The sequence below is a fragment of the Plecotus auritus genome, assembly GCF_963455305.1.
Source record: "Plecotus auritus genome assembly, chromosome: 5".
Taxonomy (NCBI): Eukaryota; Metazoa; Chordata; class Mammalia; order Chiroptera; family Vespertilionidae; genus Plecotus; species Plecotus auritus.
In genome coordinates this window covers 7,238,188-7,254,104 of record NC_137776.1, presented here as the reverse complement: position 1 = coordinate 7,254,104, position 15,917 = coordinate 7,238,188, and the positions used below count along the sequence as shown (strand labels likewise).

At 46.7% G+C, this 15,917-nt stretch overlaps 1 protein-coding gene across 1 annotated transcript in view; it reads left to right on the top strand.

Moving 5' to 3' along the window:
- The first annotated feature begins 11,739 nt into the window (after positions 1–11,739).
- Positions 11,740–15,917, top strand: part of PGAP1 (post-GPI attachment to proteins inositol deacylase 1) — a 46,030-nt gene continuing 41,852 nt past the window's right edge. The window contains exon 1 of the mRNA XM_080670080.1: positions 11,740–11,923. Within this exon, the coding sequence (XP_080526206.1) occupies positions 11,777–11,923 (147 nt within the window). The 5' untranslated portion in view covers positions 11,740–11,776. The remainder of the gene's footprint in view (positions 11,924–15,917) is intronic.

The following is a 15,917-nucleotide window of genomic DNA, read 5'->3' as shown; positions in this document are numbered from 1 at the left end:
CCACTCACAGGGCTCTCCTCATTTGCTTTCTTTTGTTGTTGTTGTTGTTGTTCATTTTTTCAGGAATTACAGTGTCTTTTTGTTCTCTGATGTCCAGTGTCTTAAAATCATTGTTCCACTTATTTTGTCTGGCTTTTTGGTTGTTTTAGGCAGGATGATAAATCTGGCTCCTGTTACTCCACTGGCTGCAGTGGATCATGATATTCTTATATGTTTTTAATGTCTACAGCATCGTTTCCTTTTTCCTCTCTTTTAATTCCTCCTCTTTTCCCCCCCATCATTACACTTGCCAGAGGTTTGTCTAGTCACTTGAAGTAAACAACTTTTATTTGGGGATCTTTCCTTTTATATGTATGTTTTCAATATCATTAATTTCAGTTTTTATTTTTATATTCTTCTATTCATTAGTTAGTCTTTTTTCTAACTTGCAGTAATAATATGAAGTCCTCCTTATTTTTCTGGGTAAGCATTTAAGATAAGTCTACCTCTGAGCAACTCTTTAGCTGCATCTCAGAAGGTTTGTTATGTACCGTTTTTGTTACTCAATTTTAAAGAATTTCTAAATTTTATCATAATTTTTTCTTTGACTCGTGAATTTTTAGAAATTTTACAATATCTATATGGATTTTACTAGATTTTTTATTATTAATTTCTAACTTAATTGCATTGTAATCAGAGAAAGTTATCTGAGATATAGTTGACAGTTAAACTGCACATGGTAAAGTGTACAATCTGGTAAGTTGTAGCTTCTGTAAATACTGGTGACCCCATCACTCCATCAAGATAATTAAGTTATTCATCACTCAAAAGATTCCTCATGTTCTTGGTAATCTCTCTGATGGGATTTCAATTAGATTGAGCTGAATACAGAATTATTTTTCTCTCATTAAACTTTGTTGTAACGGGTCCCTAAATTCTGTGACAGATTTTTGGCAAGTTGTTTCCATTTAAAAGTATTGACTTTAAAAGCTAATAATGTAAAACGGCCATACACACACACACACACACACACACACACACACACGCATACACGCACACACACACACACACACACGCACACACGCACACACACACAAATGATCCGCAAAACATTCTCCTTCTGAAGGACTTACAATGCATTGTTATCGGTAACCTGTCTTTTACTATTAAACTTAAATGGCCAATTGAGACCCCTTTTAAGAGTAAGGAAAGGTTTCCCACACGTCTCCACCAGACTTCTCAGTTCCTCATCTCCAGAATTGTTTCACAAGCCCTTGTCACATCCCAGTCTAGGGTAAGAAATACCACCCTCTCCCCTCCTTTCACTCGGCTGGCAATGGGGCTGGTGGTCTACCTGAAGCATATGGCCATGCAGGAGAGAAGGGACGGCTCCCAAGGAAAGAGGAGAGGATTGTGGGTAGCAGCTGAAGGTGTCTCTCTGTGAGCCATCCAAAAGACACAATAAAAAGAGAAGCGTTGCCCTGACCGGTTTGGCTCAGTGGATAGAGCGTCGGCCTGCGGACTGAAGGGTCCCAGGTTCGATTCCGGTCAAGGGCATGTACCTCGGTTGCGGGCACATCCCCAGTGGGGAGTGTGCAGGAGGCAGCTGATCAGTGTTTCTCTCTCATCGATGTTTCTGGCTCTCTGTCCCTCTCCCTTCCTCTCTGTAAAAAATCAATAAAATATATTAAACAAAAAAAAGAGAAGTGTTAAAACAGCAGCAACAGCACACCCCGGCCTTTAGGGCACATAGCCCACTGTGTGCTTCACGCAGGTAATGGAATCATCTCAGGGCTTGTCTTCTGAAGAGAGTAGGAGGTGCAGGGGCAAAGATTTCCATCCTTGAGAGGGGGTAGCTCATCAACTAGCCGAAGCCATGGTCCAGAGTGTTCCCTTGTGATGTATGTGAGAGAAAGGAAAAACTCCATCATTTCTCAGCTGCCATAAACGTATCCCCTAACTGAACAATCCTGAAATTGGTCATGTATTTGTTTTAGTGAAATCACAATTATTTTCATCCCAAATTAATAGTTTTTATTGTTTTACAGATAATAAAAAAATAGCCTTCCATCTTATCAGCTAGCTTCAATTTTTCATCACAAATTAAAGGACAAAAACCCTTTGTTTCCTTCGCAATGCTTTTAGCACAGGGCTATGGATACAAGATACAGAATAATATTACACTTGCAAACTAACTCACTTAGGAAAACTTGGGAGCCATCTTCTCCCTCTCTGGTAACACTGGAGGCAGTTTTCAAGGATTAAACATTTCCAGAAAGGCAATTCATACCCTTCTACTTTTGCTTGTAAATGACCTGCCATGGGATGAAGTGGTTTCCATGGTGAGCCGGGAGGATCAGTCTGGCAGGTTATTATCTTGGCTTTGTTCCTAAGATTCAGATTTCAGAAGGCTTTCCGCAGTAATGGAGAGGTAATTGGGACTGCTGCAAATGTGGCAGAGATTGATGCTGGGTTGCCCAAAACAAATGCCTGCTGCATTTCCTGATGCCCTGGCCCTGTGCTAAATTTTTGTGCATATACTCGTATCCGTCAATCTTTCCACAGCCCCATTGAGTTGGTGCTGTGTTATCCTAATTTTACAGATGAAAGACATAGGATATAGGCTAAGAAACTTGCCCGAAGGTTTACAGACTTGAGTCTGTCTGACACAGGTGTTCACACTCCCCCCCCCCCCGCCTGCCCCCCACCCTCAAAAGAGGAAGGGAGAGGGGGAGAGAGAAAGAGAGAAACATTGATTGGCTGCCTCCTGCACTGCCCTCTACAGGGATTGAGCCTGAAACCCAGATATGTGCCCTAACCGGGAATTAAACCAGCAGCCTTTTGGTGTACAGGACAATGCCCAACCAACTGAGCCACACCGGCCAGGGCTCAAGTATTCACACTCTTTTTTTTTTTTAATATTTTATTGATTTTTCACAGAGAGAAAGGGAGAGGGATAGAGAGTTAGAAACATCGATGAGAGAGAAACATCGATCAGCTGCCTCCTGCACACTCCCCACTGGGGATGTGCCCGCAACCAAGGTACATGCCCTTGACCCGAATCGAACCTGTGACCCTTCAGTCCGCAGGCGGACGCTCTATCCACTGAGCCAAACCGGCTAGGGCAAGTATTCACACTCTTAACCACTGCACGGAGAAACCAAATGGTGGGCAAAGTCTACCTGGATTTAAATATTTTCCCTACAGCCCCTTACTACAGGTTTTGACTTAGGCCTTCCTGTTGAAGCATAAAATAACACCCACATGTACACAACTGATCACTTACATTCTATACCTTTTAAAATCTAGAGCCATGGTTCTCATAGCATGGTCCCCAAACCAGGAGGACCTGGCATCCCCTGGGACTTACTAGAAATGCAGACACTCCCAGTCCCCAACCCAGATCTACTCCCCAGAAGCCCTGGGCATCAGCGCAGCTGCCTCTCTTGGGCTCTGTGTCTGCTCCGTTGAGCTCTTCTGCGGATGGACCAGTGCCGTGACGTGTCCCGGTCCCCGCACTGTGCTCGCCGCTGGGGTTCACGGACTTCAGGGGAGCCCCACTGCTGCCGTTTCTCTGTGTCCTCTGGTTTTAGGTTGCTTTCTACTTTCCATTTATCTCCACTTCCCCCTTCTTTCTTTTCCTTTTCCCCCAGGTTTTCCCTGAGCACCCTGTGCTCACATGGCCGTAGTGTTCATCTACCTCCTTCCCCTCTCCTGCTCCCTCTCTCCCCCCCCCCCCTCTCTCTCTCTCTCTCATAGCAGGACAGGCTGGTAATAGCTCCTCGGGGAAACTATCACTTTTGGCAGAAAAGTGCTGGGTTCTTCCTGGTGCCAAAAGGAAGACACTTCCACTTACAAGTAATTCCTACAATTCCTAAAAATATTTTTTTATGCTTTCTTTTTTTCCTGAGAACAAGCATCATTGGGTTTCTCGCTAAACTGAAAACACTTTGACGGCAGGCTTCATGCATAATTCACACCAGTTACCCACTGCTGTGAAAGGCGAAAATCCCTGTTTGAAACTGTGGTAGTACACACACACGTTCTATATTCTTACATCATCCGTGTACGGGGCCGTGGCACGGGTACATCCACATTGCTGTGCAACCAGCACCATTCATCCCCAGAACTCTCTTCACCTTGAAACACGGAAACTCTGCCCCCCTTTACTAACAACCCCCCCACCCCCGCCCCCGCCAGCTCTGGCAGCCCCCCTCTGCCTTCTGTCTCTGTAGCTCTGACTGCTCCGAGGGGAGCCAGACAGCATCTGTCTTGTTGTGACTGGTTTATTTCACTTCCCACAGTGTCCTCAAGCTTAATCTATGTGGTGGCTGTGTCAGGATCTCCTGCCTTTTTAAGGCTGAATAGTATTCCACTGTGTCTGTGTGTACACACACACACACACACACACACACACATACACACACATACACACACATACACATACACACATACACACATATACACACATACACACACATACACACACACACACACACACACACACACACACACCATGCTGCTTATTCATTCGGCTGTTCTGGACCCATGGGTTGCTTCTACCTTTGACCATTGTGAATAAGGCTGCTATAAACATGGGTGTACAAATATCTGTTTGAGGACCATTGCCCGCTTTTTAAAAAATATATGTTTTTATTGATTTCAGAGAGGAAGGGAGAGGGAGAGAGAGATAGAAACATCAATGATGAGAGAGAATCATGGATCAGATGCCGCCTGCATGCCCCCTCCTGGGGATCAAGCCCGTAACCTGGGCATGTGCCCTGATCGGGAATTGAACTGTGACCTTCTTGTTCATAGGTCAACACTCAACCACTGACCCACACCAGCCAGGCCCATCACCCACTTTTACACATCACATCAGCACTTTTAACCCAGGAGTGCTCCCTGTATTTCGCATGAAGAGGTAGATGTGACGAGGAAGGATAACAGGCGAGGCCCACAAGGAAGGATAACAGGCGAGGCCCTCCATGACGCGCTGGCCTCTGACCTCGTGGAAGGCTCTAAGCCAGCTCGCCGCCAGTGTATTCTCCATTCTCTGTTCTTGCTTATCTGCCCCACGCGCCAGCGGTCATCTTCATGCTGCGGCTCGACTCCGGTTCTCTCCTTCTCTTCCGCGCAGACTTGGAGTCTGTGGCCCTTGTCTCGGTTCCTGACTGTTCTGCCCTCCCTCTGCCTTGATTGGCTGAACTTTGACAACTGGTCACCTCGGTTTCTGACCTGTATGCTTTGGATTTTTTCCTCCCCTACTGCTTGAAGGGGCCCATCTCGGCACCAACGATGAGAAAGGAGGAGGATCCGTCATCCTCCATCTGGCTGGGCATCAGGGTCACGCAGGGACACGGGCAGGAGCTGCTGGCTGGATTGAGCAGACGGCACCAGCACATACCTCTCTGCCCGAGCCCGTCCAGACCCGGAAAAGAGAGAACAGCTTGAAAACCAGGCTGACTCCCCTCAGACTCTGCTGGCTCTGTCTCTACTCAAAAATCCAAGTGGGAATTAGTCCCACAGAAGCTCTCAGGGGGGACTGCCCGCAGCCTCTGTGATGTGACTCACTGACGAGGGTTTGAGGACAGCAGAGCCAGGGGCCCTTCTGTGTCCCCATCTGGGCACAGGGCACACGCCTCTGCCACCCAGCAGGTGGCCTGCAGGCTTCCCGCGTGCTTCCTATGGGGCTTTAGCCCCTTGGAGAGGCCTGGGGAGCACAGCAGCAGCAGCTGTGGGTCTGCACAGGCCTTGAGGGGCAGCGGGAGGAAGGGTCCCCCGGCTTCAGGCAGAGCCACTGATCAGAAAAACAGAAACGCGCTGGCCTGCTGCCTCACACCACAGGGTGGCAGGGGCTCCGAATCACAGGCCACAGGAACTCCGGGCCTGCGCTGAAACGGGCTGCCCTCGGAGGACTCCCTCGCCCTGAACGAAGGAAACAGACAGAAGGCCTTCCACTAGCGTTCCGTGCCTGTGAGCAAAGCAGACGCGTCTCTCCTTTCAAGGACTTCCCACCTTCTTTGCGTCAGGATTTCTGAATGTCAGTCTTGTGCCATATCATCACGTTAACCTCTTTGACAGAAAGATGATGGTCTTGTAAGTGTCCTGACCGGGGATTGAACTCGCATCCTTGGCGTATGGGGACGACGCTCTAACCAACTGAGTTACCTGGCCAGGGCCTGCCCAGGAGGGATTGCTAGGTCATCCGGTAGCTCTGTTTTTCGAGGAACCTTCAGACTGTTTTCCACAGTGGCTGCGCCAATTTACATTCCCTCCAGCAATGGGCCAGGTTCCCGCTTCTTCACATCCTCCCCAACACTTGTTATTTCTTGTCTGACTGATAATAGCCATTCTCATAGGTGTGAGGTGGTCTCTCCTTGGGGTCTGATTTGCAGTTCCCTTATAACTTAGAGATGTGAGCATCTTTTCATATACCTGTTGGCCATGTCTGTGTCTTCCTTGGAAATTTTTCTATTCAGGTTCTCTGCTCATTCTTTAATTGGATTGTTTGTATTTTAGTTGTTGCGTTCTTTGTATATAGTTTGGATATTAGCCCCTTATAGGAGCTATCATTTGCAAATATCTTTCCCCTTTTTGTTTTGCAGATGGTTTCTTTTGCTGTCCAGAAGCTGAGCTAGTTTTCTGAATTAATATTTTACTCTCCAACTCTTTTTCAAAAACTTTTTCAATTAAGTTATTTTACAATAAGTAGTCTCCCTTGGCTATGACTGTTTACAAATGTATTTGAACATCACACAATTTGCATTTTGTAGTAAAAGACACAAATGTAGCTAAAAGCTTTAACTAAAGTATAGTGTATTACTTAAATTAAAAAATATTTATTCAAAAACACTTATAGACTACCTCTGCTTATAAGGCCTGACCCGGGGTTATGCATTAAAATTAACCAAGACCCTCTTACAGCCCTGCCTTTGAAGAGCTACAACCCTTCGGTGGAAATGGATATATAAGCAGAAAACTGATAAGGAAGACCCCAAGCAATGATTACATCCATCGTTCTTTACCATTAGAATTATTATCTGAATTTCAGAATTCATTATCTGAAAGTATTAATATGCCTTCTAAAGCCTCTTAAATAGTACTTCCCTTGAAACAAATTTCTATTGTGCGCTTTACCCCAAAGGGAACACTCTGGCTTTAACTAAAATTCTAAAATAGAGGAATACCGCTTTTTTTTTCCTCCCAGCTTTATTGAGATATAATTGGCATGTAACATTGTATGAGTTTAAGGTATAAAACATGTTGATTTGAAAAAAAAATACTGCTTTTATAAAACATATAGCACCACTAGTAATATAATAATATATAATAAAATAATATATAATATAATAAAGCTAAACCAAACTTTTGTGCTCTCTGGCTGTTATTTTTCAGAATCGTTTAACCATCATGGAGACAAAGAGCAATGTGATAGTGGTATTTTGTTCTACTGAAGGAAGTCCAATTATTTTTCCCTGGACACCTATATTTTTTTCAATCTGTCGCTGCTCTTTCTTCTCTAAATAAAACACTTCATTCTAGAAGTCTTTGTCCTTTACTTATATATTCCCATTACTTCCTTATATTATTCCAAAGAAATGTCAAATCTGAGATTCAAGAATTTAAACATTTGACAGTTCTGAAGTTAAAAATATATTAGCTTATTCAGCAAGTGTACATAGTGCTTTATATTTAAAAGGCATTCTTTATCCTGTGAACACTGTCTCTACAAGAAAACCAACATATAATCCAAAATATTAATGGGGGGGGGGCCTGGTTTTAAGGGACAGCACAACTAAAACTCGGAATTGTAGGGCGGAGGCTCTGTTGCCTTTCATTTTGCAGCAAAGGAGACTGGACTGGTGGAAAAAGGGTAATCAGGTTGAAAACCCTTATTTTGTTTTTGATGATCTATTCTCTGTTTCCTTGGAAACAGAGCTGGCAGGCACAGAATTGCTGGCATTATTTTCTTTCTTTCTTCTTCTTTTTTTTTTAGCTTTGAAGCATCAAAGAAAAGGTGAGGTTTTATGACTATAATCTGTAGACTCTGACTTACTTTCAAATAAATTAAAAACAAATATTTATTCAATGCCTATTCATATAAGGCGGTAGGAGGTAAAACCAACAAATTTAAGAAATGGCTTTAAAACAATTGATTGAAATAAATTCTAGTTTCTAATAGCCAATCTATATTTATGAGGTTTTAAAGAAAAAAAATGTTTATTTTAAAAACTCTAGTGTGAGGGTAGTACACTGTGACCAGTATAGTTTAGTAGAATTAATTTTAAAAAACAACTAGATTCCCACGCTAGACAGAACAATTGCTTCTTCCTCTGTACAAAAACCAGGTAAGCCCTGGCTGGTGTGGCATCACCCCATGCATGGAGAGGTCTCTGGTTCGATTCCAGTCAAGGCACATGCCCAGGCTGCAGGCTCAGTCCCCAGGAGGGGTGTGCAGGAGGCAGCCCATGGATGGTTCTCTCTCATGGATGTTTCTTTCTCCCGCTCCCTCAACCCTCCACTCTAAAATGAAAAAAAACGTATTTTTTAAAAATTAGGTAACATGAAGGAGGTTATTATGTGTGGAAAAGTCAGTCTTTGCCTCCAGTAAATAAAGCAAGCAAACAAAAGCCCGTCGGAGAAAGACAAGTATCACATGCTCTCACTTATGTGTGGAATCCAATGAACAAAATAAACTGACGAACCAAATAGAACCGGACACATAGAAGCATGCAGCAGACTGATGAATTTCAGGGGAGAAGGGGAGAGCAGAGATTAACCAATGCACTTACATGCATATTGGCATAGCCCATGAGCAGGGACAATAGTGCAGTGAAGGTCTGGGGAGGGGGCAGGAGCAGGGTGGAGGGGGTCAATGGGTGAGGAAAAAGGGACATTTGTAATATTTTCAACAATAAAGATAAATTTTAAAAAAAAAAAAAAGCTAATGGAACTTAAACAAACCTAACAGGTTTTCCGAAAAACTGTTCCATTAATGCAGTTACGAAGTATCTCAGTGGAGGGGTGATTATCAAATGATTGCATGGCCTTTTCCTTTATGAAAGGCGGCATTAATTTAAGCTTTAAAAGCCACACCTGTAGGAACTCTGACTGTGATGAGAAGGCAAGAGCTACAGGTGACAGTTGCAGGGAGATTTGTCTCTTTTAAAATTAGTAAGGCCTGAGCATACTGTACATGCTTCAGGGGAGGGGGGACAGAAGGGGAAAGCTGGATGGAGACGCCAACGTGATGGAACCAATTCCCTGAAGAGGAAGGAGGTGGAGGCTGACCAGATCACTACAGCACCAGAGGGATGAGCCCCTGATGTCCTCTCCCAACAGCAGCTCCCCAGAGTGCCAGCCGTTGTGCTCGGCGCTTTAGATGTTCTGACTGAACTGGGATGGATGGCCATGAGGAACTTGGAAATTAAGAGTTGAAGGAATGTGCACCTGAAAATCAAAATCAAAATCTCTGTGCATGAATATGAAGATAGAAGGATGTACTGATAATCCGCTAACAGAAAAAGAAGAGGCGATGTAGAGAGCTTCAAAGAAGTGGTCTGCAGAAGAGGAAAGCTGACCAGAAACACACATATATTTCTGAACGGTAACTCAAATAATTTTGCCATTTCCTCCAGCCGAGCTCAGGTACACAGTGTCAGGGCTCAGAGCCAGAGCACATTCAGGCAAGGCTGGAAGTTTGTAAGCAGAGCGAGTGGGGTCGAAAGGCACAGGTTCGGGAATTTGACAGCACTGGCTGAGGGTGGTAAGTCTTGCTCAGTAGGGTTAGTTTCGATGTGAAAGGAAGGGGAGCCAGGAGGGGTAATGATGGGTAGGAAAAGGGAAAGTTAAAAAGTAGGAACACAAAGGTGACAAACATAAAGAACCCACTGACTCTCTCCCCTGCTGCTGTCTGGGGGGACGACAAAGGCAGGAGGTGGCCACACTCATGAAAGCTCCCCGAAGAGCAAGCTCTGTCATCAGGGTCAGGGTTTCTCCGTGTGGTGGAGTCCGCAGACAGGGAGATCCGTGTCCCTCTGTGCAGTCCCCTGACCACATCACTGGCATCACTTAGGAGCTTGTCAGAAAGGCAGGGCCCACGCCCACAGGACTGAGTCAGGATCTGCTTGCACACAGAACCTCCACGTGATTCCCGTGCGCATGAAGTTTAAGCAGCACCGAGGTGAGAGCTGCAGGTTCACCCCTGGTTTATTTGTGCTGGTCATGACACGGCAGGAGAAACACGGGCGGACATTCCGTCTGCGATGTTCTCAAGTGCCCAGGCTCAATGCATGCCGTTTTCTACTGTAAAACTTAACCCCTTCCCCAGATGATTTGTCATCCCTGGCACGGCCTCCCCCCTAACCCCACCCCACATCCTAGGTGTTCTCAACTCTGAATATCAGGGGGCTGTATAAGATAAACTATAAGCTTTTCGTTTTTAAAATTCTTTGATTTTTATGTGTCATAAAATAGCCAAACTTCCCCTGCACAGAAAAAAACGAACAAAACAAAACACCAGGGAATCAGCCCGAGTGAAATGCAATTCTGTCGGCGCCTAAAACAATTCTAAGGAGAATTTTGCAGTCACACACACACACACCAGCTGCTCTGGGGGTCAGCTTTAAAGAGTGACAACGTGGTTGTTTTTCCTCATAACATTCCTGTGTTCTGATGCTGCTATCCATGATTATGGGTGGTGTTTGAGCTGCTTTCACCCCCTCCTTCGGGCAAAGCCAAACCCAGATTCCTCAAAACGGATTAGGTCTGAGGATGCTTCAGCTCCACCGCCTCCCTCCGTTACCGTGCAACCCATGGCCCAAGAGGTGGAGGTTCTGGGCGCCAGGCGGTCGGCCTCAAACTGGTCTCGCAGACACCAGCTGGGGCCTCGGGGCTCAAGGACGTTTTGGTAAGGCTTTTTCCAGATTAGCGACGGTTTCTGTGGTGCCGTCTTCCCTCTCACACCAAGAACAGAAAGTTGTGGGCCTGCTGGTGGGTTTTTAGGAGCCGCTGCTTTTGGGCGCTGTTCCCTACCGGGCGGCCCAAGAGAGGAAAAAGCCATCCGTTCGGGCCTCAGCTACGGGGTCCTGAGAGCTGCGAAGGTGCCGGGACCGCGGGGAGAACCCACATGGCGGAGGCCAGGGGCGTTTCAATCAATCAATCAATCAATCAATCCATCAATCAATCAATAAATAAGTAAATAAATAAATAATAATGAATGAATGAATGAACGAACGAATGAATGAACGAACGAGAAGGGTTTTTAAACTGCGCAGGGCGAGGTGTTTCAACGTTTCGGCTCTGAAGGCCCCTTCCCCTCGCCGGTCAGCTCAGCATCAGCAACGCTTCGGGGTTCACCCACCCCAGCCCTCCCCACTCCCCGCCTCCTCAGCTCCCGCGCCCTTCCCACCCCTCTCCAACCTCCCCCTCCCCCCCACTTCCCGGGTCCCCCTCCAGCCTGCCTCTCCCTGCCCTTCCCAGCCCCCCTGCTCCTTTCCCTGTCCTCGCCCCGCCCCTCTCCCCCCTCCCTCCAGCCCAGCCCACCCCGCCGTCCGCCCGCTGTCGCCTCTGCGCTCAGATTTGCGCTCCAGCTGCAATCTCTACCTCCTCTTCGGGCGGCGCCGGGCGGAGGGCGCAGCGCGCAGGCGCACTGGGGGTGGCGCGGCCGGCGGGGCATCCGCGCAGGCGCGCGCGGCGCGGACTCGGCTCGGCTCCGGCGGAGCGTCCAGGCGTCTGGGGCGCGCGCGGTCCGGGCTGGGTGCCCGGCGGCGGCGGTACTGGCGGCCCTGGCACCATGTTCCTGCACTCCGTCAACCTCGGGAACTTGGCGTTTTACGCCTTCATGGTCTTCATGGCCACCCTGGGGCTGTGGGACGTCTTCTTCGGCTTCGAGGAGAACAAGTGCAGCATGAGCTACATGTTCGAGTACCCGGAGTTCCAGGTGAGGCGCCCCCGCTCACCTGGGCGCTCCCGCCTGCGGGCGCCTCCCGCCTGGCGCGTCTGCGCGTTTCCCCTGCCGGGGCTCCCCGCGCCTCTCCGACCTCCTCCTCCCCACCTGGCCGGTGTCTTCTCGGCCCCGGAAGACTGCGGGACCCCATCACTTCCCTCACCTGCCCTTTGTGTCCTTTCTCGACGATGGGGTGTTTCCTAGGTGGTTCCCCGAGCATCCTCGCTGCCCCACTCGGAACTGTCCCCTGCCCCTCTGCCCTCTGCCAGACCCCAAATGCCGTGCACAGGCTTTACCGGCTGGTCCAGCGCCACCCCCTCCATTCTCAGACCGTCTCCCTAAATCCAGACCCCGTCTCCCCCGCGTTCCTGCCGGAACAGGTGCGCCTACATTCCTCGCGCCTGCATGCCGCCCCGCTCGCCCGGTGGTGCGTGTCAGCTCGCGCTTTTCTGGAGGGGGCCGCGCTTCTGCAGAGTGGGTAGTGGCTGCATGGTCCCCAGGGCTGCCCGCGGGACCCCGGGCTCCCCTCCGTGTGCAGGGCTCACCCGAGGAGCAAATGCGTGGAAAGAGCGAGGTTCCCGCCTGCACAGGTGTTGCGGAGCCCCCTGCTCTGTGGGTCTGTGCGTGTGCGTGCACGCCTGCGTTTATGCGTGTCGCCTCTTACCGATGGCATCCAAAATCTCTTTCGTGTTTGTTTTTTCCCCTCTCTCACCGTGTTTGCTATTTGAGATGGGCCCTTCTCTCCCTCTCCCTCCGCCCCCACCTCTTCCGGTCCATTTTGACCATTTTCAGTCTCCATCGCTTAGCAGTTCAGCATAGGAGACTCGAGAATTCCATTCATGACCAGCTGTAAGAAGAGGCTGTGACTAATGACAAAACTGCCCGAAGACATCCCCCCACCCATGATTCTTTTATTTCTAAACGCATCTCCTAATTAAGGAATACATAATAGCCTCCTACCCTAAGATGTGTATATACTATATATAATACATATTGATAAAATGCATTGGTAGTATACTTTTAAAACCATAGCAGATTTTTTTTCTTTAAGGTGAAGTATGCCGGTCTGGTTACTTCTATGTACAGATCATGATGGGGGAGATATTTGATTATGCTACTATTATTCAGATGTTAACACTGCTTAAGGTTTAAATTGCTGGTGAGCTTCCTTTCCCATGGGCAAAATTCTAGTTTAGATTGTATTTGTTTTGAGATTCTTACCTTCGTTTTGCATCCATGCTTATAAGGGGGTGTGATATACCACTGAAGGAGATTATAACGTTACTGTTGTCTCTTAATTTCTAAGCGAATATGCTGGTTTGTTTTTATCAGAGTCTGTATATAGTTAAGTAGTTGGGCTTCTAGTGTAGATTTTTTTTAAAGTGAAAATAGAGCCCTTATAATCGCCTTTGATTTTTATATGGTTTAGTAATTAGGAAACTCCCAAAAGATGGAAGAAGGTCAACTTAGGTTTGTACTGCATTGAAGAGTTTGGTTAAAATAAAATTATTGTGAAAGTGTACTGATTCCCATTTATTTTTAGATTGCCCACAATTACGGAAGCTATTTTAACATTTGCAGTAGTAGAAATTGCTTAGTGTTAGGAACAAAGCATATGGACCTCACAGATGCATCTCGTGCCTCGTAAAATTGACTGGAAAGACACCGAAAACTAGTGTGGCTAATGCGAAAGAGCTGTTTGGCTTTCTTTCTGTTATTGTGTCTGTATTTGCTTATTTTGATTCAAATCGCCCTTTTGAGGCTTTACATTCTGTTAATAATGTTAATTATAGTGGCAGGAGTTTTGGATCCACATTTTTTTGGTAGAGTTTTATTTTTATTATGTAAAAAGCCACATTAATTCTCTACAGTGCTATTTATATTTGAGCCTTAGTCCCTTTGTTGTGCACACTAGGTTGTGCTATTTTAAAATAAGTTGAAACCTGCCTGTAGAAATGAATCCTTTTGAGTACAGTGAGGTTTCTGGTGAACTGAGGTCATTCCATTAAGAGACCATGTTTTTTAATGAATAAAAGTGTTCTAAACTTATTTTATATGTTGCTTACTTTTCATTATGTTTTACAGTGAACGCTCTAATCGTTCACAAATTGCTATCCATTAGATGAGATGTCCTAATTGTTGGTTTTCTTCTCTTTCTTCATGCCTTTCTTCTTTTTTTACTGCCTTTTGCATATTCTTGAGCAAATGGTTTATTGAATGACTGTGTCAGGTATATTCTAGATACTGGGTATGGGTGAGAGGGAATTACATGACTCAGACCTTGTGCCTTTCATTTATTCTTTATAATACAATGGGGGAATGTAATGGATAGTTAAAATGTGCTGCATGTTATAATTTCACTATAAGAGCGTGTGTACAGAGCTCTTCAGAGGGAAGCATGCAGGTTCATCTTGGTAGTCAGAGGCCACGGAAAAGAGGTAGTGGATTGGGCCATGGAAGGTACATAGTTCATAAGGAGCAGGAACAGGAAAATCGCTGGAAGAAAGAATAGCAGCTGTGAATGAAGAAGGCCCCAGGAGACACTGCATAAGCAGTATGTATCGTATGTTACCATTTATGTAAAAAGGAGAAAAACCTACAAACGTGTTTTCCTGTATGCACATGTGTAAAATATTTCTGGAAACACAAACTGCAAACATTAGTTGCTTTCGTGGTAGGAAACTGAAGGCTAAAGGACCATGGGTATGAGAGAGACCCCATTCAACGTATATCCTATTGAATCTTGAATTTTGGAACATATTAAAAATAGATTTTAAAACCTGGCATATTGCCCTAGCCAGTTTGGCTCAGTGGATAGAGCATCGGCCTGCAGACTGAAGGGCCCCGGGTTTGATTCTGATCAGGGGCATGTATCTCGGTTGCAGGTTCCCTGGCTCTGGTCGGGGGCATGCAGGAGGCAACCAATCGATGTCTCTCTCACATCAGTGTTTCTCTCTGTCTCTCCCTCTCCCTTCCTCTCTCTCTAAAAATCAATGGAAAACTATCCTCGAGTGAGGTTTAACAACAACAACAAACAAACAAACCTGGCATGTGTAAGTTATAAGAAACCAGAGGCCCGATGCACGAAATTGGTGCAAGGGTAGGCCTTCCTTCCCCCGGCTGCCGGCTTCACAGCCCCAGCTGCCAACTTCATGGGCCCCAGCTTCGTGGCCCTGCCCCCCGCCTGCACCCACCTTGGCCTGGCGCTGCCCGTGTCTGCCGCCACACACCCCCAGTTCCCCGGTTCCATAGAGCCCCCCCGATCGATCGCCCTGCAGAGGGTGGCCTGGCCTTCCTCTTTGGGGCGATCGCGGAGCCCTCCCCCCCCACCCACCTCCACCCCCGATTGATCGCCCTGCCAGCCAGTGGCCTGGGCCTCTCTCTGGGGGCCATTGTGGGGCGATGGCGGGGCCCCCAGACCAATCGCATCACACCTGCCTTGGCTGGCCTGGCGCCCGCGCATGTCATAGCATGGTCATCCAGACGGCCATTCTGCTGTTCAGCCGTTCAGTCGATTTGCATATTATGCTTTTATCATTATAGATTAGGTAAGAATAGGTAGAGCCAGATTTTAATGGCCTCTCTCTTAAGCCTTTATCAACTCTATATGCAGTGAAGAAACGCACAGATGTATGTTTTAACAAGGTATTTCCTTGACAGCAGTATGGACTGTGGAGCGTAGCAGGGAGATCATGAGGGAGAGTCGCCTGAGAGTCAGCTGTCCCTAGGTCATTTTTATCAGCTGGGGCACTCTTATCAGTGACGGGGGGCAAAGGGCTGAGGGCTAGCTCTTTGTGAGAGCTTACAAACTGCATTCGTTTTGATCAAAATCGTGTTTTTTCTTTTTGGTTAACTGTGGAACCTTTTTTATTTTGCAGTTTTAAATCACAATTAAAAGAGCTATATCTAAAGACTTCAGTTTCTTAAATCAGTATTTCTCTAGCACTTGGAAATTTTTTCTTTGGAAAGAAAGGGGTCTGGATTAGAG